We start from the raw sequence: 25,991 nt of genomic DNA, 5'->3' as shown, positions 1-25,991 counted from the left end.
AGGCTTTGGTAAATTTCAGCTGACATAGGCTTACAAAGATCTTGGGATTCCTTTCACTTTTGCTTGTTCAGAGATCTCAGAAGAACACTACATAGCAATGAATATCTGCAGTGCTGAAAATAGGAAGACCTTGGCAGGTATTGTGGAATTAGCCTGAAATATGTAAATACAATTGACTTTTTTCCTTTTCACTAAAGATTCAGAATTGACCACTGAATTAGGAAATAAAAAGAACATCTGTTTGAAGAACTGAAAAAAAACATTAAGACCAACAAGCGTCCATTTCATATAACAGCATACTTTTGGTTCAGGTTATTCTCCAAGGGAAGTTATAAATAGGACAACCCACTACCATGCTTATACTATTGCAAACTTAGTTACCAAACATGCTTTTCACCTGCAGCAGTACTGGCCCACTGTAAGTGAGAGAACAAAGTCCATGTCCCAGTTCTGGCCTTTTTCCCTTTGGCTGCTGGGGCAGTGGGTGACGGAGGTGATAGTAACATGCTCAGCACCTGGAGGGAAAAAGTGCCGCATGTCCCACACCAATAATTATGATTCCTTAAATCTACTGGAGTCATTATAGAAGGCATGGCACTTTAATCCCTCGTTTAAATAAGCACAGCCACTTTGTAGATGTTTGGTTACTTTGTTCAGTTTCCACATCTAAAGACAAAAAAAGCCTTGTAATTAATCTTGAAATACAAATCCAATAATCATCATTGCCTTCTCTGTTCTTGGTCTGTTGCAGCTTGGCAAGTCTTAACACAGCTCAGGGAGCATTGCCAATATTACAACTCAGGTAGCATTGCAAGTACACACTTATCAACATCATCTGACCCTTTCACAGCATAAATTAAGAACATGGCATTCAAAAACGCGTCCAAGAAAGAGATAAGAATGTGCTACCCTATCAATCTGTTAGGGGTAAAGACACAGACATACATACAGAACATCAATAATATTTTTTTCCTTACTTGGCTTTACTTGCTCTTCCTGTGCTATTCCAACATCATCAGAATCAGAGAGTTCCTTTATGAAGTTGGAAGGAAACATGCCAGTCTTTCCATTGAGTATACCTTCCCACCATCCCTCTTCCACCTGCACGAAGGCAAAATCAAGAAAAAGGGGGTTTAACATAAGCAACACTTTACAGAGTTACATTATATACATGATTTTCAGTAATGATGACAGTAATGCTTTTGACCAGTTTGTATTAATTTCAGGTATAAGGAGCACATGGCATAGGCTCCAAGCCAGAACATTTTTTATTTTTTTTTTGGAAGTAAACCCAAGAAAGATGCATGCACCCATCTGCAAATTTCAGCAGTGCTGACAGCAGTCAGGAGCATGGATGAGCATTAAATAAAAGGATAAAAGAACAACCAGAGAGCACACAGTGTCTCTACATTTCAATTTTTATGGATATCAGTTCAATCACTAAATTTTCAGCACACACTGTACTCATGTATTCATGACCATCTTCTTAACAGATGTGATTTGCAGATTATAAGAGTTTAAATTCCCTAAGTAATCAATGGCGAAAGAAAAATACCTGCAAAGGGCTATTCAGAGAATCTAAACTAGGTATCTTAATATAAATCGTGTGAATATACCTACCTTTCCCATCAAAATCAGAAATTCTCTATTTTTAAAATTAAGAATGTTGCTACATCATTAATGTGTTAATGTAAGAAATCTACGGAGAACAAAGAACAGCACTAAATGCATATTTTACTCTAGATATACAAAGAGCTACTGAAAAGCTACTGAAATACATAATAATGATATGGTTGGAAGGAGGAGAGACACTTCCTAGCCCAATCCCAAGAGAAAATATCACTTAAAAATGACAAACTCGCTCTTGTACAACCCATTCAGGATTGAACGGCAGTGTCAGGCAGTGAAATGACAGCCCTTAGAAACCAGATACCTTTAGGTTATAATGGGACAGCAAGAAATTACTTATCATATGCATCGGCTAAACACACCCTTGACAGATAATATTTTTCATCTGTCAGACACTGTCCACTCACCAAAAAAACTGACAGGGGACGACAGTGTCAGCCTGTGACACCTCCGTCTCCAGTAGTGTTTGACCCACCTCTTTCCTGCCTACCTACAAAAATTTTGAAAATAGAAAGTTAACTTTATAGGTTTGGGGTGTTCACATCTACTGTTAAAAAAACAACCCCACAGCTTAAATGGTACTAGTTAATTACCATAGAAAAAAAATTCTGTTTCGTATCACTTATCTGTGAAAATCTCAAGTTCTTAGAAAACAACTCTCTTAATAATACAGGCAAATATTTCCTCAAACTACAGAGGAATGGTTGAATTTTTTTCAACTTAGCTACATGAACTATTTTACTACAAAGAAAACTGTTGTTACTTGAGGAGTGTTTCCTGTGCTTTCTCTCCATCTTCAACCTTTTTAGCACTTTTCTTGTCCTCCTGGGCTGATTTTTTTGTTTTAATTTGAAAGCAGTTCAGACCAGCACAGCTACTTTCATTTAATCTCAGTACCAGCCCATGACAAAACCTTTTTTTCTCCGCCCCCTCCTTCTGCCCCCCCAAATGCATCAGTAGTATCAGTGAGGTCAAGCACAAATCTGGGAATAATGGCTAATATCTTGCTGCTACTTCAGAGGATAGAGTACATACAAATCACTCAATCGCTTCAGTGGGGTGCAGGTTATTCGCATTATAGTATCAAAGTCTCTGGAAGGTAATATTTGCTTTTCTTCTTTCCAGACAAATTAAAAACAATATGGAAAAGTGAAACTGCATGACACACAACACTTAGTAGATTCTACGAATTATATCTCTAAATACCTATATGTGATATATCATTAAATAGAAAATACACAACATGGCGAAGACTCTAAGAGCTATAAAATATTTCAATTTTTATAAATGCAGTATTCCCAGATGGTTCTACTGATTAGAACGAAACATTAAACTATAACTGTATTAGCTGATTGATCAGAAGATTAATCACAGGAGAATTACACAGTTCCCAAGATCCCTGCTTTGCAATATGCTGAGACTACTCGACAGAAATAAGGTGACCAATATCACTCAGTTCTATCATTCCCTCAAGTAATTTTCTCCTGCTTACTTCTTCCAGGGTAACACTTCACAGCTTACTTAAAATTTAACATTAGCTCTCTTTATGCGGCGTGTTTATGTGTGGATCTCTATGTATGTGCAGAGAAATACACATATACAAAGATGTTTTGACAGGTAAGTCTAAATTGGATGTGAACATACTCACAGCATTCTAAGTTTTCCAGCTGATACAAGAATGAATTATCTGAAAATACCATGTCATATTCAATAATTTTACAAAGTCAGAAAAATCTAAAGCAAACCCCAGATTTTTTTATCCGCAAGAAAATGCAGAATCATGTTAGCAAGACATCAGAGGTTCAGGTCAAACTGGGCTTCCCAAAGATTTGTTAGGAAATTTGCATCAAAAGCATCCAAAGCTTTATTTTTTTTTAAAAAACCTTATAGCTACATGGTACATACCTTTAAGCCTCAAAACACAGCAGCTAGAGATTAATCCATACAATAAAGACGACACTAAATAAACCCAGGATGTAGTTATCCCAAATTGGGGCAATCCACTACCACATGGTTTGACATGTCGCAATAATTTCCAGCCAATAAAACCTTACAAATGAAAATCCATTATTCATGGAGGTAATCGCTCTGAAAGTATGAGCACTCAATAGAATTTGTTACTATACTATTATAACAAAGTGTTTTGAGGATTTATACATCTAGGTCCTGATTTATGCCCAGCATTCATGTGCTGAACCAAACAATCTAAAAAGAGGAGGATTTCATTCAGTAGTCCATGTCCCTATGCCAGAAAGGAAGTTCTACTATTCATAATATCCTACACACCAGTTGTAAGTTCAGCCTGAAAACAAAGTTTTTAAGTTAGAAGAGGAATCTTTCCAATCTGCCAAATCTAAGTGGCTACAGCTAGAGGTATTTTCAAGACGCATTTTCAGTGTGTTATATCTGTTCACTGCCTTTCGGAGAGGCATGGCCCATCCTCATCTTGCCAAGCCCCGAGGCTGCCAGTACTGCTGTCACAGTGCATTTGAAGAGCAATAACATACAGGAAAGTGACTGAAGGTACTTCATTACTCTACTTCGTATATTTAGGGAGGTTAACAGCAAATGTACCCAACTGCAGCTCAGTCAATGCCATGTGTGGGGCAGCGACAGATGCACTAGCAAACAGCGATATGCAGTCCAATGCCTGGATGTGACTGAATGAGATATGAAGGACATCACCACCAGAGAATGGTGCATCGCCTCTAGAGAAATGCATCCCATTAAGAAGCCTTGCCTTTGGGATTTAAAAGGAAATTTAATCTATATAATAATTATGCAACATTCAAATGTTCTTCCAGTGTCATTGGGCTTTGGGTTTTTTTACATTTTCAATGAAGAAAGAATACTTGTATTTTGTTTTTATTTGAATTACTGTCGTAGTTTAACCGCAGCTAGCAACTAAGCACCAGGCAGCTGCTCACTCACTTCCCCCCTACCCAGTGGGATGGGGGAGAGAATCGGAAGGAAAAAGGTAAAACTCGTAGGTTGAGACAAGAACAGTTTAATAGGACTGAAAGGAAGAAACTAATAGTGATAATAACAATAATAAAATGACAATAATAAGAAAAATAATAAAAGAATGGAATATACAAAACAAGTGATCCACAATGGCATTGCTCACCACTTGCTGATGAATGCCCAGTCAGTTCCCAAGCAGCGATTCCCCCCTAGGCCAGTTCCCCCCAGTTTATATACTGGGCATGGCATCACACGGTATGGAATACCCCTTTGGCCAGTTTGGGTCAGCTGTCCTGGCTGTGTCCCCTCCCAACTTCTTGTGCCCCTCCAGCCTTCTTGCTGGCTGGCCATGAGAAGCTGAACAATCCTTGACCTAAGTCTAAACACGCCTTAGCAACAACTGAAAACATCAGTGTGTTATCAACATTCTTCTTATACCGAATCCAAGACATAACACTATACCGGCTGCTAGAAAGAAAATTAACTCTATCCCAGCCAAAACCTGGACAATTACTCAATCAGTAGAGCCCTTTTTGATGTAAATGAGTTTTTTTGAAACTATAAACCAAATACAGATGAAAATAATTCAAAATATACTGGTTTACTTTGTCAGAACGTGATTAATCAAATTGTGAGATCCCCGCACACTACAATAACTCAGTACAGATAACCCAGTACAATAACCCAGACTAGAAAGACAGTAAGAGGTTGTAATAGTTAATTTTACTTACAAATAATAGTATAAATAAGAAATCATAACAAAGTGCTCAAAATAGATACCATGGAAGTGGACAGACAGGAAAACAACACAGAGAATTCGATGGGTGAGACATCCAGACACACAAACAAGAAGTTCTCAAAAGGGTATACAGAAGTTAGGACATGCTTAAAAATCAACAAAAATTTCTTGATCTCAGCCTATTTCCATGGTTAACATACAAAAAAAAAAATTAAAAAGAAAATAATACGACAGCAGTCCAAGCCTTCAGGCAAAGATAATAGCTCTATTTCAGACCAGAAAGGCAGTTTTATTCTGTAACTGTAAAGCAACCAAAGAAAACAAAATCCCTTTAGTAGGTCACTAGGACTGCGAGATTAAGATATTCCAAAAGTGACGAAATGTTACTCTTTATGTTCTTTAGGTTTTCTCTTCGTGGCCAATACAATGAGCAGCACCTCCCCTTAAAGAAAGGAATGTCAGAGGGAGCATCAGCCCGACCTGCAGTGCAACAAACCTTCCTGCTACAAGCCTAGAAGCACCTTCCCTCGAGGGAACTGGGCACCCATCCCTGTAACTCCAGGATGGGACACCCAAAAAGAGCAGGAAATGCTGAGGCCAACTACCAGCAGTCGCTTGCCAGAATATCTAGGACTGCCACAGCTGCTTGCTTACACCTTGCTATATAATTAATAGGCTAAAGTTGTTAAATGATTAAAATGTTCTGCTCTTTGGAATCACTGACCTAAAGTGTATTTCCAATAGCCTCCTGTATCTGCCTGTTCCACAAGCTTTTCTACAACCTCCAGCTTTGCCTGCCTGTTAGGCTGACAGACTACTTAGAGCTCAGCTGGGGCAAATGAGGGAGGCTTTGAGTCAGCAAAGGTTTCAGATGGAAGAAGGTCTCCCTGGATCACAACAGAGTCTGTCTGGGCTGCTAAAACTAAAACACAGTCCCAGGAATAAAAGCAATGCCAGAGGCAAGCAACAGGAAGGAGAAAAGCCCAAGGTCAACAAATTTTCTTTTGCTTAGAGGGAACTAGAGCAGAGAAAGCAAAGGACAAAACTCCCTTATTTTATAAATTCTAATGGAAGATCTTGAGCTCGAAGGACAAAAGCAATCGTATGTTGAAAGGAAATTAAAAACATAGATTCCCAAGAGGCAAAATAAACAAATCATATCCACTGCCAATGGGAAAAGAAATTTCGGAAACAAGACCTCAACAGAAGATGGTGCCTACAGTGCCACTTGATGGCTTATTCTGGGAGTGCATTCAGAGAGAGCCATACCCATGAGACGTCAACCAGCCCTTGGGCTTCTGCTACAGCACATCTGGAAGCTGTTTGATAACTCTGGTGCAGAAGGGAAGAATTAAAAACTGCACAAGTACCTTGTATTAGGCGATCTTTTCAGCCTCAGAGTTCTTTATTTTACAATGTCAAAATGTGCTTTGGGATCTTTTTCATTTGTTCTTTGTGGTTTGGATTTTTGTTGGGTTTTTTTAACATCATCTCCTAAGTAAGAAACTGAAGAGCAAAGAAAGCAATCACACAGAACTTCAATGATCCTATAAGCACCCTTGTTTCCACAAAAAAGCATCCTACCACATCAACTAACCAAACAAGCGGTAGCCATAGAAGTCCTTGTGTTGGAAGAGGATCAGGAAAAACACAGCATTTCACAGAAAAGTAACAGAGGGACATGGAACCCCAGCATTCATTCCCAGCTCTTTTCTTGCAGTATTATACAGTTCCGTACTTGTGGCACAGACCATCCCCTTGCCACTATTAAATATTCCCCTTTCAACTCCACAGCTGTCAAAATAAGTTACTCTAAGGAAAGTCCAGCTCAATCCTCACTGTTTATCCTGTTCTTATAAATGGGTTGAACCACTTTATCTCGTAACAACAACAACAAAAAAGCCCCATCACCCTTGTCCCAAAGGAGCAAGAGATTTGTAAAAATTCAGTCTGCATTTTTATAATTTTAAATGAGTTACTTACAGGATTTGATCATGTAATATAAGGCAATGTTAACTAAAAGTCAAAAAATAAGCTCAGTGGTATTACAGCATGGCTCAGTCAAAGACTTAGCTGTGAGCTTAACTCCATGTACCACACATTGCCAAAAAACTGACTTCTCAGCAGGATGAGGCCACAAGGTATATAGCAGCACGACAACAGACTAATCCCAAATGAAAGCAGGCTCAAAACTGTTGAATGACACGCCAAATGTCCTTACTCTGATGCTACAGGTTAATAGTCTGGCATTCTGTGAAAGTCTAAGGGTGAAACATAATTGGAATTCAGATATCTGCATTTAATAAGACAATTAGTTACAGTTGTATTTTGGGACAACTGTAATTAGAGTTATAGCTAATGAGCTAGGAAAATGACAAGCAAAAAACTATCAATCACGCATTAAATGTGAACATAAACAATGATGAAAATGCTTCTCTTGTTAGTTTCAAATGTACTTTTAATTTACGTCTGTTAATTAATTTCTCATGGGTATCAGTGTCTGTGTAGTTATAGGAACCTCCAGTTTAACAACCACCATTTTATCTGTTGTGATGAATGCTTGATCTTATTATCATTAATTTCTGGCTATTCAGAACAAATAGGAAGGAACTGTGAATTCTGAACATATACAGCCTCCAAGGATATCTACCGGTGACAAGCCTAGTATCTCAAAACTCATGCTTGCTGATGCTGTTGTGTCAATTCACCATACAGCCCCAAACCACTTGTGCCACACCAGGAACTTCCAATTGTACCTACCACAACCACAGACATAAAAACCCTTTCAAAAAGTGTCTTATCCAATCTGTTGGCACCAGGAAGAAGGATCTGGGGCAGCTTTAGATGCTACTACACCTCAGGTGTTGGTTAGCACCCTGAAGCAGAGGTGGGAGAAGGGAAGACATCCTCATCCTCAGCATGTCACCGTGTGATATCAGTGTAACCCGTCTTCACGAGGGGTCTGGGGAAACACACTTGCGCACTGATGGAGGCAGCTGAGGAGAAGACTTACATTCCCTTCTGCCAACCCTTTGCTGGAGGCAGGGACCTTCAAGGGGTTCGAGGAGAAGCAGAACCCATTTCTTTAAGGATGAAGCCAAATTAGCACAGTACAACAGGAACCAGCTTTTCTTTGCAACTGGAGAAGTTTAATGAGTCGTCAACCACAGGTGACATTTTAAACACTTTTTTTGCTAAATACCCACATAAAGATACATCGACCGTATTTTGATCTAAACAGTATCTGTTTTAGTTTGCCTTAAGTCAGTTAGAAATTGATTTAATTTCAACTAAACAGAAATCCACAGAGATTTGAAACTATTAATCTAAGTCAATTTAAAACAAATTAATTCAACTGATGCAACTTTCTTAGAAGGATACAATAACATGCTGCCTGTGAGAATCTGAGACCTTCTATTCATGAATAAAAAGATGGGGTAAGAGAAGGGAGCACCTGGAAATGGAAAGTGAATGACCATTAAAGTTCCAGTTACCCACTGAACCACTGTAAATAATGCTGAAGATGCTATCATCCAGTTTTTCATCTTGAGCAATGGTAAACAAAATTGATACTTTGCAAGAATTGCCTCCCATTGTCACCTAAGTGGGAGGGGTTTTTTGCTGTTGTTTTGAGGGGTTTTGTACAGTAACACAGCATGATTTTGGCCCTTGCAAAAAAATCTCCATTTTCACAACTGAGGAAGCCATATTTTTTAAATAATAAGTCCCTCGCGTCAAACATTTATCATTTGAAATAAGGAGCATTGTATAATGACATAAACACTGTGAATCCTATTTCAAGTGCAATGACCCTGTGCAGCATTACCTACAAGCAGAAGGGCAAACAATGAAGTCAGTACATTGGTTGGTGCTGCCTTCTACATCAGATAAAGTTCCTGTTTCAAAAGAAAAATTCTGCCCTACTTTTTCAAGGAGTTAGCACTACCACGATGAGGGCAGAAGAGGAAGTAGTAAAGGCCAATATTCAACATCAACTGCTTGGTATCAACCATGATGGAAAACACAGGTCACAACAACACTTTCTGAGGTGCTGAGAAATTTTTCTTTAAATTCCTTTATTTTCCCTCTTTCACCAGCTGACCTAGTTCTACCCAGAAGAGTCAGACAATGTCCTGGATCGCATGAATGCACCAGATGATGCCTGAGGAAAAGCTTATGTTTCAGTAGCTGACAGAACAGGGTATTTTGTAAGCTCAAAGTGGGCACAGCCTCACCTGTGCTAGCTGTTGTTCTTCGGCATTTACTTATGGCCAGCGGTTCAAGCTAGCCGTGAGCAATGCTCCTCCACGCTACAGTAGAACTAATTCCAGTATGACATTCTTTAGGACTGCCAATCAAAAAAGCAGCCCTAGATATTATATTTTCTTAAACCTTAGAATCTGCAAGTTGTCAATGGTTTCTTCAACAGTAGCAATTCAAGGTACAATTATGAGGTTAAGACTACGAAGTCTGTAATCGGCAATCCAAGTGGGTTTCAAAAAACAAGCCCCTAACTATAAGCACTGACATGCAAGTACAGGAATGTTTCACTTTCCTAGTTACACATCTTTCAATTTTAATGCAAACATTTTCAGTCTTATTTGGATTTAAATAAATCTGCTATTTATAATTAAGTTGTTCAAAGTTACGAGAAGACAAGTGATGCATTTCATAAGAGAAGTCTAGTGTCTCATCTAAATTATTTAATCATACAACTTATTCGGTAGAGTTAATTTGTTGGCTGGATACTAGGAAGGGGTTTTATTCTATCACTTTACTCTTGAAAGACACAGACTTAAAAGTTTTAAGTAGGGCAACTGACGGAAGATATTAGTGTGGTCATGTGAGGTCAAATATACTTAAAATTATGCGATGAAAACGGCTTGTGCTGCCGTGCAACTCATTATAATATCAGGTTTACATTGTCTTCAAAATATTCTCTTGAATATCTTACAACCTTGACATCCCCCATTACAATTCTGCTCACAGACAGAATAAGGTTAGTTAAGAGGCACATCATGCCTGATTCCAAGAAGAATGATGCGCAGAGCTAGCATGCACAGCTAGGTCAAAGGAAAACCAGTGATCACTAAGCTTCTTACATTCAGATGTGAGAATTTAATCTCATAAGAAAATGCTGGATGTCATGTAGATCGCAGTAGAATTTATATTCTTTTAGAACTGATTTCTTAAGTGACAGATGCAGAAAAAAAGAAAACTAATCATATATCCTTGACAAAAAAATAAATGTTGACTTACTAGCTGCTGAGTCACAGGGGAAAAAAAAATCCAACAAGTAAATGATACAAGCTGAAACACACCTTTTATTGGCTGCTTGAGCAGACTAAGGTCTTAGATCTTTTTAAAGCTAAGTGAATAAAGACTAAATGAGTTTGAATGCCTTCTACTTAAAGGATTCATGTTAGCGTTTTGACTTTTGGTCCTCATGCTATTAAGCTCAAGAAGACATTTCTAAAGTCTCTGATGGAAAAAAAATGAAGGTATTGGGACCGAACAGCATTCCTTGATCCTGCAACCACATTCACCCATGAAAAGAAAATTTCTGTATCTCTGTCCAAGCTTTCATAATTTGGTCCCAGTCCTTCTAAGACACGTGCATTCATTTCCACATCCATTTCCACCCAAAATAAATGCATCTTAAGTCTCTAAAGAATTTGTTGGGGTTTTTTGTTTTGTCTTGTTGTTTTTTTTTAACTAAAATGAAATTGTTAAAGTTTACAGGCAAAGATGACAGAAGGTGAATGTCACTGCTGAACTCCAGAGGGCTTCAAGTAACTTTCTTAAATGTGTTTAACTCTGTAAAGATAATTCTTCCCTGTGACTGGCTTACTAAAATTGGGAAAAGCTTCTTCTGCTATAATACTGGTTCTTCAGAGGTACAAACTCAAGAGCCCTGTAGCACAAACTTCAAGCTTTTTGCCTAAAGAGAACTCAGAAGCATCAACTGATCAAGTAAAACCAGCAGACATGCTATGGGGAAAAAACCCCTCACAAAATCCATAAGCAACCACCCACATCCCTTCACCCCCGACAGTAACCCAAACCAGACGTGTCAGTTTATCAGAGAAGAAGAGTGTCTGGTTTAAATTATGTCTTAAAACACACTGTATCTAAGTGCTCAGCATGCAGAAGGTATGTCAGAACTGCATGTGTGTATATTCCATTAAAGATCTGCTCACCTCTCCCACAACTTCAATGATGTCACCAACTTTTAATTCCAGTTCATCTTCATTTTGAGGCATATAACTGAAAGCCACCTGACATCTTCTTCTTCTGTTTCTCTCTCCTGGTGGAAATGAAGGAAACAGGGAAATTGTAAAACTAAAACAAAATTCCATGCCAAACATAAGCCAGGGGAAATGATTAAAGATGAAATATTATTCTTTGAGCACTATTAAAATAATCTGAATTTTTGCAATGCTTAGTATATCTGCCTAGAATTAAATTTATGAAAAGAATTAATTACAAAAAATTATTTTACAAAAAACACTCTCCCCCCCCCCCCCCCCAACAAATTCTTTACAAAAGATTTCTGGTGCATATTATTTCTCTCAACTATTTTTGTAATTCAATGTAATTAATAAATGAAAATAAATTGTGGGGATTTTTTCCTTTCTGTAATAATATTTAAGAGCCAAAATTTAAGTAATAGATTGTGCTTCCCAGTGACAGGATGGACAAACTTTACCCAGAGGATCTTTCCAGGTGTATTTGCTATGATTTTGCTTCTAGGCTAATGCTCTATACACATGATGTAGACAAATCCAGGAATTGGAGGGGTGGGGAAGGGATCCAAAACCCTGTGGCTTTTGCTCGTATGGAAATAAGCTCTCAACTGATTATTTTGTCCTGTATCTTTTTCTCCACAACTCTTTCACAGGTGTACACTTATCTCACTAACCTTTTATATATATTTGTTTTTTCTTTTACAGATATATACACACACACGCACATCAGGTATATATGTATGTATGCACACGTATTTGTAAGGTATGTCTTTATGCACTAATATCGGATTAAAGAAAATGGAAGGAAAACCAATTCCAAAGGACCCCCAAAGCTAGGTGTGTCATTGGGTTAGTGTGGTTAAGACAGGCTAATTTTGGTAATCAACCAGCTACTGGAAATGATGTTACCAGCCATCTTTCTCTTCAGCTTGGCTGTCCAGGCTCCCATGAGAAGCTGGTATGAAGGTGCATCTTTGGATGCGTGGGTGGAGAGAGGCTTGAATTCATAGCTCTGAATAAAAGTAAGACCCTTCACTTGACCCTTCTGCCATCACAGTTTTAAGACAGACAGATAAATGAAACGGTTCAGTTCCAGAGCCATTTGCCAGATTCGCTGGCTTACATATAATTATAGTTGTATGATTTGTAGCAGAGCGGATGAGAGAACTTCCCTAAATCAAGTTGCCAGAGCTTGCTGCCAGGCCTCTGTTAGCTGAAGGACAACTTACTGACATGAATCATGACCATGTTGGAATGTGGTGGTGGAGGAGAAGGTAGGAAGAGAGAAATCATTCAAAACACAGGATTCACTGATTACTCCCTCTTCTCTAAAAGATGTGCAATGTATAAACCATACTATCTTGTATTATTTATATACACGTATCCACACAAACATATATACACACACTCTACACAAATAAATGTACTTTCTCTTACACTATTTCTCTTAACTGTTAAACATGCTCAATACACACCAAATCAGTTGTGTAAACACTGTCCAAGAACAGCCTTAATCTGACATTAAATTACAGGAATGGATCTTATGGTCAGTCTACTACTTCCCCTGCAACATGTCTTGATAATCCTGCTCTAGGGCGAACAGTAATAAAAAGTTACAGATTTTTTGTCCTAATCTATTAATCGAAACTAAATAAGGGAGAAGGGAAGCTATTGAATTTGGCTTTCTGACAGTCTTTTTCACAGCCACTGCAATCCTGCATGAGTGGCAGCTTCTTGAACGTTAAAATTAATACCTTAATGCAATGTAACCAAACTCGCTCAAATTGGCTATTTTTTCCACCTACAGATGACTGTTCATTCTTCACTGTCTAAACTAAAATGGTCCTAAATGACAACTTTACACAGCTGCGTTCAAAATAACTTAAATATAATAAATACCTTCCATATCGAGTACTTCTTTCATTGTGCAAAAGAGGCCGGCATTTTCCCTAAAGATAACATTCCCACTATGATTTCTAACATCAAGTAGCAACTGATGTGCTGATGTTACCTAATGTGACAGATGTCAGTTGCCACCCTATTTAATAATCACTATTGTGTGACTCTTGGAGAATATTTTTAAGATTGCTAAGAGAGTAAGAAGTAAACACAATTCTGGATGTTAATAACAGAACTGTATGAATCCTTCCCCCTCCCACCCCATAAAGTTTTTTTATTACTGTATAGAAAATGTAGTGAAAGTCCGCATTTATCTCCATTACTCTCATGGCTGTCTTGCTGGTCTCCCTCCCCTCCCCAATCTTTCTCTAAAGAAATACCTAAGTGGAGAGTAGCAAGCCAACAAGAGGCATAGACTCGATGTACCAACTAGTTCCTCCCTCTGGTCTAATACAAGACAACAGATCCAGCAGCAAATCCCTTTGGTTTTAAGGAGAAGGTGCTGCTGGACCCCACATGCATGCTAATATTCGGAGCACTTGAGCAGAGCACGAGTTGTGTGAAGAGCTCTACAGTCAAGGCGTATCTGTTTTTTCTTACACTAAAGCAACTTGGGTAATACAGCAGTATGAGCTTTCCAAGGAAACAGAGCTGACAGGAAAAGATGTCACAAGTAACCAAGCCATGTGTATACAAAAACCATTAGTAAAGAAAAACTCTTGGTTTTGCAAATGCAATATTTCCACCCCAGCATCACTGATTTTTTGTCTGTTTCTTAACCAGCACAAAGACTCCAAAGTCAGCACGGTCAGGAACCAGGAAGACCTATAAGACCACTAACAAGCATTTTAGACAGAAATACTGAACTCTTGGTCTTCTCTTGCCATTTCCCCTTTTGCTAATATTGCCACTTATTGCAGAGTATTATACAGTCTATGCTTTAACTGCTAGTAATCCGAGATCTAAATGGTACTTTGCACCTTTAAAATGTAAGTAATCTGACTGATTGATGTAAAGTTAATTTTAAACTATATAGGGCAGCAATTCTGCAATGAAGACTGCAGGTACTTTCTAATCTAATCCATTTTTTTCTTACTTGTAAATTGATGAAGAAAGTATTTTCTTGGAGTTTTTTTGCATTTTTCTTCACACTTGAGCATAAACTGAGTTACTTGCAGGTGAAGTTACCGTGTGGTGAAAAGGCAGGTAATAAACCCAGTACTTTAAAATCAGAAAAGGTGTGCTGCAAAGTCCTCACTGGGTTTTGAAAGGCTTAAAAGAAGGAAAAAAAAAAAAAAAGGATCAGTGAACTTTTACTTTCCCACGTATAATAATTTGTAGCAAGTAAGCTGCTGCAGGTAACATGGCACTGCCTGCTGGTCGCAGTTGTAGGCTTTTTCATCTCTGGTAGCTGTGGCACAACATCAGAAGTGTTTTGAAGGCAAAACGCCTATGAGTTGCAGGCTGGGAACTAACCGAGATACACTGTATTCAGAACAAGCTATCATACAGAAATAACATCACTCACCCTTGTAAAAAACACTGGCTCCCGTTTACATAGTTATAATAAACCTCGAAGGAAAAAAATTCACACGCCTAGTTTGTGCAGTCCATTCTTAAAACAAACCAGGCAACTACAGAGAATTTTCTGTGCCTGTATGAGGGGGCTAACAAACCAGTGACTCAAAGCATATTTCATCTGAAGTGAGGGCACCAAGACCTCAACACCGGTGCTGCCGAGCATGCCTGACTCTGCTCCGCTCCCTCTAAGGGCTGTGTCAAAGGCACCGAACCCTTACAAAGCGTCTGCGGATCTGGCAAGGGAGGAAAGAGAATGGACCTTGCATGTGTTGCTGAAGGTGTCATGTCACGATGCACCTTAAGAGCGATGCTGGTTGCCTCCTTATTTCAGCTGTTGGTTGCCAACTCCTGCTCACCCCACCTGAGGCTACTGCTTCCTCTGCCCTGAGAGATGAACTGCTTCTCTGATCAGGCAGTTTTGGGAATTTCTTCCCAAAAACCTTCGCTCAGAGCAAAACCTGGTAGCTTAGCAGGGTAAACAACAGGCTTTGCTAAACCAGCTCCTTTTGGTCTTCATCCTAAGATTCACCTATCTCGTTGTAGGTGTCCCTCAGTTGGATGTCTAAATCTGAGCACATCACTCAGGAGTGGAGAGAACCCAATACCTCCAGAGGGTACTTAGTGTCCCTGTAAAATAGACAACTAAAATACATCAGAATAATGACTCTCTGGAGGTGCCTTTTTCTACTGGTGTGGTTGGATCAGACCTCAACATCTAACTTTAAAAGGTCTAAAGTTAGGTCAAGTGGAAAGAAGAATGAACATACATTTAGAAACTTGAAACAAACAAATCTCTGAGGGCACAAATCCAGCTCGGTTCAGAGTGGTGTTTGATCAGATTCTAAAAATGCTGTGGTTGCCTGTGACAGCAGGAGACCATAAAGGGGCTTCCTCCAGCTGTACACATGCAAGAGAGAGCACTGATTTCTAGATAGCTAAACACCCTTCTGGCACTAGCAGTGAAAATAAAAAAAGAGGCAATGACAAGGCTTCAAGGCTTACCTTTGTAAGGGGCACCAAAAGCTGAGGCATGACTACACAAGAAGTCACACGGGTACTTACATGCTGGCATCGGACCCAGGAAAGGTCACACACTGACAACGCGGGGTTAGATGAAAAGGGCGGCAGCAGCAGAGTAGATAGGAAGTAAACTACTTAAAAATGAACTGGAATTTTCAAATCCAAACTGCTTTTTTAAACTTAAGACCTCTGTCATGAAACAGCTGTTTCTATAAATGTGTGCATGTGTGAGCGGGTTAGATGGTGGTGTGTACAGAGCCTACTTTTCACTGATGCCAATGTCTTTGTAGCCTGACTGTCAGTAAAAACCACATGGTTAACTTCACTAACAGAAGGTCCATCAACTCTACATAACAATCTGCTTTTTTCCCCACCACAAAAGAACAAGGACAGCAATCCATTTTGTAACACAGTACAACTATGCTATACAGTCAAAAAACTATATTCAATAAAAACCATCAGAGAACAGACTCATAGAACAAATGTCCGTCCCTCTCCCTGGTGAAAAAAGTTATACCTAAATGGCTGCCAATCTCGTCAAAACTAGGTCCCACAGTTTTGTAATCGGATCTGTTTCAAAAAGAGATATATCACTATCATTGTGGCTCAGACAAACAATCCAACCCAATTGTTCCTGGATTTTTCTTAGTATTGTTTTTTAATAGAGGAGCGTTGCTATGGAAATTGCATGGGTTAGGTTGGGGAATAAGTCAAGGTTTGCAGCGTGAGGAGCCTAAGGACATTTCTGCCACATCTAAAAAATTTCAGACGCTAAAGCACACAGCAGCTCCTGCAGACCCACGGACTTCCCTCTACTGTGGGCTTGCTGGGCGGCAGGCTCAGGTGAACCACGGAAGGAAACGGAGATCCACGGGGCCACCCTTCAGGGAGACACAAAGTGACTGAACTCAGTAAAACCGTTTGGCAAAGCAGCACCTTTCAGGCAAGGATATTAGGAGGAAAATGACAATTTGGAGGAAAAGTTTCCCGTCTTCTATGCCAGATTTCCCTGCACGCGGCATCATCTGCCCATCAGCCTCAGTTGCACCTCCCATCCTTCCAGCTTTCAAAGGTCTATCTGTAGCTGGGGGGAACTGGTTCTGTGCACAGCGTCTCCTGATCAGACAAGCTGGGGTGTGATACGACTCAGCTAGAAACCAGTTCTAAATTTAACGTGCAAAAAGACAAAAGGCAACTATTGTACAACTAAGAGATTACATACATGCTTTTAGGTTGCATATTATTGATTTTAGTGGTACTGATGGAGTTCTGGTATAGCTGATTTGGACTGCCAGCCTAGATAGTTACTGTATCACCTTTTTTTTTTGGTTATAAATCATTGAACTGTGTATGTTAAAATGCAAATGTTAAGAAAAAGGTTGAGCTACAGGCTTATTTCTGAGAAAAACTCTTCTTAAAACTACTACCTTCAGTAGACGCTTTTGAGAAACAGAAATTACCTAATCAAGAGCAAAGAGATAGTTAGCATTAAAAATGTTAACTTTTTCAATGGCTTTTTAAAAGTATATTGAAGATAGTGTTAAGATACTTTAGATGTGGATTCTGTCACTATCTTCCACAACACAAGGACTCCACCATCTTATATCCACGCACTAGCAGAAATACAATTCTGATTTTAAAAGGCACCGGAACTGTCAAGTTCCAATTTCCTTCTTGTCCTGGAGGATTTTGGCAGTATTTTTCTGCCCTGGGATGTGACAAGTCAATTCCAACTCTCTCATCACCTACATGCTGTTAGAAGGGTGAATGCTTTTGGATGGATGACAACAAAACCCCGCTGAAGTATGTTTGTTCCCTGTCTAGTAGAAAACAGAAGTAAGCTGGGTGTAATACTTCTTTTTTCTGGCGGGGGGGAAGCGTTGGGGTTTTTTTTGTTTGGCTCGGGGTTTTTTTTTTTGGCTGGCTGGTTGGTTTTGCTTTGTTTTGTTTTTTAATTAGTGACACAAATATACCAGAGAAGAGAAAGATAAATTGCAAGGAGGGGTGAGGGGAGACGGAATATCTGAGGTGCTTCCAGGACTCTACCAAACGGGTTGTGTAAAGCTGCTGTGTTTTTCGAAAAGCGGATGAACTGATGTGTGCAGCTGAATCATGGAGATTGCAGGACTCCATGAAGCACAATTAAGCCACGATGCAATATGCCATCACTGCTAGTTATATATTACTCTGAGCGTGTTCATGTTCTACTGTTACCGAGGAGTAGGTTTTCCCTTGCTAGACTCCACAGCAACACTTCCAGGTTTCAGCCATCTGGCTGCTGCTCTGAATTTTATGACCAAGATTTGTCTGTGAGGAACCTGAAAGCCTCTGTCAGAATAACAACAAACCTCATATTGTTCACTGAATTCATTCTTTTGTGAAAAACATGCAGTAATATCCAGGCCATTTACCGTGTATGAGTCTTTTGCATAACAGCAGTAATTACTGGAAGCAACTTACAGCAACATGGTACCAACAGTGGTCATATGGTTTTAGGAGAAAACCATTAATTAAGTGAGAAGTGGAGCACACTTCAGGAGGCAGGCTTGTGCATTTGACAGACAGAACTGAAATACTAGCGAAGACAAGATCATTATTTAAGCCTAACCCAAAGCAGAAGGAAATGCTAGAAAAGTAACTGTAAACAAACTCAAAAGACACTTACACAGTTTAACCATACACCAAAATATTTTTCTTTCTGAGTCTGAAAGTTTTAAAATGCATATCAAAGGCATAGAAACTTCTGCAAGTGCAACATCAAGAACGCAGTCAAATCATCACCATCACCAGCAAATGTCTAATTTGTCTAAAAGCAAGTCCAAACTCCAACTGGAACACTTGGCCTTGCCATACAAGCTGCATATTTTGTACTCTATCTTTTAGGGGGAAAGTGTAAAACACAGTTTGAAACTACACATTAACTCAACCACATGCAGAACGGAAAATATGTATGTTCATCAAAGCTACTAGTTCTAGTACCTGTATCTTTTAAACTTCACAGTGTAAATTATTATTTTGGATTAGCATTACAGGTGAAATGCTCCATCACAAGATGAAGACTGGAACTTGATGACAGAGTTTCAAACAGGCTTTTTAAACTGTACTTTGAAAGCAGTTACACAGTCCTGATAAAGACTGGACAAGCTCGCTCAGCTTCTCACCTGCTTCCAGAGATGCAAAAATATTCCTCAGCAGCAAGCGGTGCCTTTACACCAGCTTTTGCCAAATGACCCGTTTACTTGCCGTTCTCGACAATAACAGTTTGCTGCTCTCGCCTAGTGCCTTTCACAAGCGGTACATTCCAAGGAGCAGCAAATGTTTCTGTCCTCATTGTAACGCTGGGCAAGCCAAGGCATATTGCAACAGAATGGCTTGCCCTGGTCGTCCGTAATTTTGGGACTTCGTTCACTGCCACATGCACTAGGTCCCACCACCTGGCTCTGGGGGGGCCCACCACCCCTTATGCAATTAGCACTTGTTGCCATGAGGGGACCTATTACCCAACACAAGATCTTGCACTTGCCTGTATATTTTGATTTCTTTTACAAAAAGAGTTTGTCACACTGGCTAGCATACAATTCATCCAAAATGACTGTATAAGGAGCTTTAAGAAATACTGCAGGCAATAGATATCTGTAGCAACAAATTAGCTTTTATAAAGAGCAAGAAGAGATACACAAAGTTGAAATATTCTTTCTTGGATGGCAGATGAAGTTTCAAAATGCAAGAATGGAAACACAACAAGATTTGCAAATGGCCCATAAAAGGCCTTTTCTCTTTCTATTCTCTCTGCATACACCTCACGCTGTCATGGGATAATCCCAAAATATTATCTCGTTAGCCAGGTTTTGAGATAGTGGTCGACTGCTTTGCTCTTTGCTGCTTTTTTGTATTGATCTCTAGATAAACCATTTGACTAAACCAAAACTAAACATGAATTGCTGTTGCATCTTTCCCACTTCTCTTATGTTCCATCACATAATTCACACCGCTTAAATTGTCTATGCACAGTAGCACTTAACATACAGCAAATGAAAGCAAATAGCTCTAATTTGTGGAACCACCATGCACATTCAGTTGACTTTGTGTTCTCCACTCTATAAATAAAGGCATTTAGATCAAACCACATGGATCCCTACACAGTAATCTCCAAAAATATTAACTTTGTACTACAAGCTTGTTGTCTTGAAGCTGATTTCTGTCCAACTTAAGTAAAAAAAAAAATTCCAAACCAGCTTTAAAAAGTATGCCTTTTTCTTAAAGAATGCTAACAACTGTGCTACTTCCTTCTTAGCTACCAGAGTATCAGTGCTTTTTGACAGGTTCTCAATCTCTGTAATGACATTACATTGCAGGTCTTACTCTGACCTCTGCTACATGAGTTTCAAGTAAGCCTCTCTTATCAGGGCAAAAAAAATCTCATTGTCAAGATTTTATTTTCACTCCAACAGGTAACAACATACATTAAACAAATGTCTCAAGAAATGTTGGAAAGATGCAAAAAATACAGCAACCAATTTTCTGGTTGCTGCACTCGTGACAGCTATTACACAATCAACACATGCAATAAATCTACAACACTTAACAAAAACCAAAACTCTTGGGCACTTAGAACATCAGTCAAGTTTTTAACCTACAATCTTGTTTTCCTATAGAATATCTATACAATTTAAATACTCATTGTAAAGCAATTAAAGGTAACAAAGTTAAACAAAAAAACATTAACACATCCACAGAGCGGACACTTCACTTTCCTGTTCAGCAGCGTTCCTAAAATCTAAGAAGCTACGTTAAATTTGCCTTGGAACACAAGCCCAGACAAATCCTAAATTCTAGGAAGCTAACGCACGAAGCTAGGAGATGCCCTGGTAAACTGGGAAAATGTCTCACCCAGTCGGGTGTAATGGGTCTGATTCTGCAACGCTAACACCGAGACCAGTAGTCACGTGGGCAGAAACACGCAGGCATGTGTCTCCCATGGCAATTAAGCCGTGACATTTTCAAAACCTTGCAGTGAACAGAGCTGTGGCAGGGCTGCTTGCTGGGCTGCTGACACACAGCAGCTCAGTGTGCGAGGTTATACAACTACCTGTCCTTCAGCTCTGCTAAAAGGGAAACACACCAGTAGGAGCCCTCAATTGCACTCCTCGTGTTAAGATTTGTTATTATTTCTCAACTACCATTGTGAAAATGCTATAATCCAAAATAACCTGCCGTTTTAAAGGGCATGTTATGCTATACTTTGTTATTTGAGGGTTGCGCAAGTGCCCAGGAATACATGTTCAGAAGAGCAATAAATAAATACGATAAATTTAAATAAATCAATTATTCTTGCTGCTGCTGGCCCTTTGAAGCCCCAGGCACCATTAGCTCTGTGACAGCTGAGCAGAAGATAGGTTTCCCAAAAGGTATCTCAGTACTGAAAGTGAAAAATCAACATTCACTGTTCCACAACATCCTCAGAAATGAATAGTGCCACAGTATCCACACAGGATAGTTCATTCCACAAGCACAGGACAAGTCTTTCTGTATCAGGCAGATCGGATGTGTTTCACTATCCCCCAAAACTGAGCAACAAATGGGAAAAAAGAAACAAACCAAAAGGCTATCTGTTTCAGCAAGTCACCATACACCAACACCAGGCAATGTTGGAGAATGAAGGGGAGCCAGCTCTGCAGCATCTTTAGCTTTTGGTGGTGAGAAACTCTGAATGCCACAGAAATTTTCCCTTATTTTCTTAGTTGTTCTCATCAGTTAAACAAGCCTCTGTGGTATTTATAAGCATTCATTTTTACTAAATTAAACTGATGAACTATTAAAAGTGATGGCTCATGATAAGAAGGCTGCTAGCAATTTAGTTCTTTAATATAGTGTCACTTTCAAAAGGTGCCACACACAGATCATGTTATTTTGGTCTTCTTCCTCTTACTTTTTCACAAGATTCTAACACATTCAAAAAGCCGTAATTTATCAAGAGGGTGTTTAATCAGAAGACCCAAAAGGTATAATGTTCAATTTCCTCATTAGTGCCTTGTACCTTTAGTTCTCATGGGAAGCAGGCTTTATTACCTCAAAATCCTCTGCTACTAAGCACATCCAGAGGTTTTTAGCCCTGAGTGTAAGGGATGTGCTTGACCGCAATCATTAATGCTAAACCAACCACACACATAACAGTAACAAATCAAATTGCCCGTGGTGAGCAACACCTTTTCTTCAGTGCTGCAGGAAGAGGAGTGTGGCACTTGGCTTTGGCAAACCAGAGAACAAGATTCCACTTCCTGAAGTTAGTTCAAGCATTGAACTTTATAGTGTTGGTATTATGCTGCACCCCAGTAATTTCATGTCAAACCCCCTTAAGATTTTTATCTTGCTTCCAGGCATGCTCAGCTGAATTCCCCCACTCTGAGTTTCAGAGCTTATCTTTGGTACATCACCTGTTACAAGAAAAAGTCCTTCAGGACAGTTTAGCCCCTTAGTTGCACCTCCACAACTTCACTACCTTCCAGCAACTCTGACAGGAGTTCCTACGCAGGTCTGTAGAGAGATCCCAGGCAGAAGCTGAGAAGCAAATTAGAGAAGTCCTACCGCATCTCAGCCTCTCAAAGTATTGGCTACTCCAGTGCAAGTCCACCTGCCAACCACTGGTTTGCCTTGCTCAAGAGCATCTATCCAAACACAAATGCATTCCTAAAGGCCTGTAAAACCCTCCAGGTAAGACTTGCATCAAACAAAATTAACGGTCATTGAATAATTCTTATGCCACCCCCCACTAGTGCATTGCCAATAAAATTGGAAGCAAGTGATGAAGAAACTCAAAAAACTTGCTCATTAGCAGATCTGATTGCACCTTGTATCTCTCAGGCAATCTCAGACATCTGTACTTCACTAGACAGTCCAGCCAGACAGAAGCCAGACATACTACCGTTTCTTTTAAAGCATGAGTTTTATTCCAAAAAACTTACTAGGCACTAAAGGCAGAAATTTTAAATTATACTATGTCTATTGACTTATGTTGCGGGTGCTGGTATTGTTGTGGTTTAACCCCAGCCAGCAACTAAGCACCAGGCAGCTGCTCACTCACTCCCCCCCCGACCCAGTGGGATGGGGGAGAGAATCAGAAAAAAGTAAAACTCGTTGGCTGAGATAAGAATTGGAAAAATTTAAAACTCGTGGGCTGAGATAAGAATGATGTAATAACTGAAGTAATATAAAATGTAATACTAACAACAATAAAAATAATATTAAACCAACCAAACAACCCAAGAAAAAACAAGTGATGCACAACGCAATTGCTCACCACGTGCTGACCGATGCCTGAGCAGCGATCTGCCCCTCCAGCCAACTCCCCCAGTTTATATACTGAGCATAACTTTCTCTGGTATGGAGAACACTGTTGATAAGACACTGATGTTTTAGTTGTTGCTAAGTAGCGCTTATCCTAAGTTAAGGATTTTTCAGTTTCCCAGGCTCTGCCAGCAAGCAGGTGTACAAGGAGCTGGGAGGGAGCTTCCTGACGTAGAGTAAAAAGGGACACGGGAAGGCGCATGGGCACGCGAGCAATTGGGACAAGACGTGCTCAGAGGAACCCTCAGTACTAAGGAAAGCCCTTGTATTATGTGCTGTACCTGACTACTTCAGGTACAAATGCCCATTAAAATCTTGCTTTAAAAGCAGCTTTTTCTGGTTAATCTTTGATGCTGCCTGGAGAAGGGGAACAGAAGGAGTATGCAGCTCCCACAGGCAGCCCTTGCATGACCGAGGAATTTCAACCTACTTGCCCCCAGCCACCTCTTGGTCATGCCTCATGTTCTTGCGTATCCCCACAGCACGGCTGCAGCTGCAGACAACTTCCACTTGCAAGCTAATGCTCATATTTGTCCTCAGGGCTACAATTATTTTGTACATTATAAACAGCAGCAGCATGTTTGCTTACAGAGCTACTGAGCTACACTATACCCTGATATAGCAATCTGTAAATATTAAATAATCTACTTATATCAGTCTAAATATCTTCACAAAAAGCAGCACCTGGGAACTAATATGAACCCTGGCTGTTCTTATAAAGTGTGTGCTGCTTGCATTATTGAAAACCAGAGTAAGGTAATTCAGTAACAGAGAAAGGTTTATTTAAGTGTAGAAGAAATGCCTATCAATACCCAAGATGAAAAAATAACAAAAGCAAATCTAGGACTCCATATCTCAGACAAATTTTTAGATCAAGCACCACACAAAAGATACTTGATATCTTTGTGCTATAAGGAAAGATTAATATATGTAAAGCTTTGCGTGATTCACTATCTTTTGCCTTTGAAGACAGATGCTGAAGCATGCAAAACATCTGATAACTTACTTGCCTCTGAGGTAATTCATACTTTTTTTATTTACAGAAATAAGCCTGTAACTTATTACTTAAGTATTTTTTCTTTTTTTTTCTTTTTTTTTTTTTTTTTTTTTTTGAGTAAATTACATTTCTTTGTCTGGTCTTAGATCACTTATCTTGTTGTTTTATTATTTTGTGGTGTTCACAGATGTTCAGTATCTTAAAACCCACTAAGAGACCTGAAGCCTGCACTGAAACTCCAATTTAAACAACCTTTTGTAAAGACAAAGAGAGTATTTATACCTGGAAAACTGAGTGTGGTAAGGTGGATGACTCAGAAGTAACAGGCAAAAGCAAACACAGCACTGTTTCATCTCCTTTTTCAACAGATCAGGTTTAACCTGAAGCTGGGATGACAGCAAATCTGATGACTGTTTGGCCGTCACGGTGAGGACTGACCATGCTCTTGCAAATCAATTTGCAATGGGTATGTATGCATGTAAAAGACCTCTGAACTCCAAATAGCTTAGTGAACAAAGCCAAATTTGTATGTGGAAATAGAGGAAGACAGAGCCACAGAGTCTGCCTGATTGAAGACCACCTCTCCAGGACAGAACATCGCACTTCACGGCGACACGTCTGCTTGCAGATAAACCCAGAGAGACTATGCAAACATGGGCCCTTCTTTCACAGTACGTAGTATCGGCAGCTGCTGCAAAACTGTCAGTCCTTCAGTTTTCACTTCAGCTAGCACAGAGATCCACATGAATGATAAAATAATCACCAATGTATCTAGCCTTTTTCTTAAAGTGGGAGTATATAAATACTCCCTTTTCTGAGTCAGAATAATTACTTCACATCTTATTCTGTTTCCAGTATTTTAAATGCTGGGTATTCTCAACGTAGAAACCCACAAAGGATAGACTGCCATGTTTGTTTTGGGTTGCAAAAGTTTTATTGTAACAAGTCTCAGGTTAAAGTATTCTTTGGCATCTTCTGCAAAAAGCACTATATTTGATGTATAGCACAACAGACAATCAGGCTTCATGTTTCCCCATGCCCAGCTGACTTGCCTGTAACCGAAGGCTGAATCACAATGAACAAAACAGACTACAGTCCAAATACAGAAGAACTGCTTCTCCTGGTTGAAAGCCTCCTTGAACCAAAATGTTTGTGAGCAAAGTCATTCATTGATATAAGAGCTTTTCTAGACGTTGAGACAAAATATTTATACTATCAGAATACTGTCTTGGCTGCCCATTGTCTTGCGTTATTTTCCTGTGAATTCATAGTCTTTAAGACATCTGTTATCTCAAGCTGGCAAAGAAAAGAATCTCGAGGAGGCAAGCAAATGATTCATTTATCATCTGCCCTCTCTCCTCCTGACTGCTTCTCTGCTGATTTCAAATGGTACAGTAACAGTTTATTTATAAAAGGCACCATTGCTATCTTCTAATTTTGAACACACATTAACTGATTGCTTTCTTCTACTCACGCCACCTGCCCTGATCTCCAGGGCTGTATTTACTTCTTAGTTACCTTGCACATATTCAGATTTCTCATTGTTTTAATCTTTGGTCTACATACATAT

At 39.4% G+C, this 25,991-nt stretch overlaps 1 protein-coding gene across 4 annotated transcripts in view; it reads right to left on the bottom strand.

The window, feature by feature from the left end:
- SH3KBP1 (SH3 domain containing kinase binding protein 1) overlaps positions 1-25,991 on the bottom strand; it is a 222,135-nt gene that overhangs the window by 100,379 nt on the left and 95,765 nt on the right. For all 4 annotated transcript variants that reach the window (XM_049834875.1, XM_049834877.1, XM_049834878.1 and 1 more), the window contains 2 exons: positions 11,533-11,639; positions 978-1,101 (listed from right to left, as the gene is read on the bottom strand). In XM_049834875.1, coding sequence (XP_049690832.1) covers positions 978-1,101; positions 11,533-11,639 — 231 coding nt within the window. The remainder of the gene's footprint in view (positions 1-977; positions 1,102-11,532; positions 11,640-25,991) is intronic.

This window comes from Accipiter gentilis, chromosome 32 (assembly GCF_929443795.1).
Source record: "Accipiter gentilis chromosome 32, bAccGen1.1, whole genome shotgun sequence".
NCBI classification, from domain to species: domain Eukaryota; kingdom Metazoa; phylum Chordata; class Aves; order Accipitriformes; family Accipitridae; genus Astur; species Astur gentilis.
The sequence above is the reverse complement of the archived record's forward strand: the minus strand, read 5'-3'. Positions and strand labels throughout refer to the sequence as shown.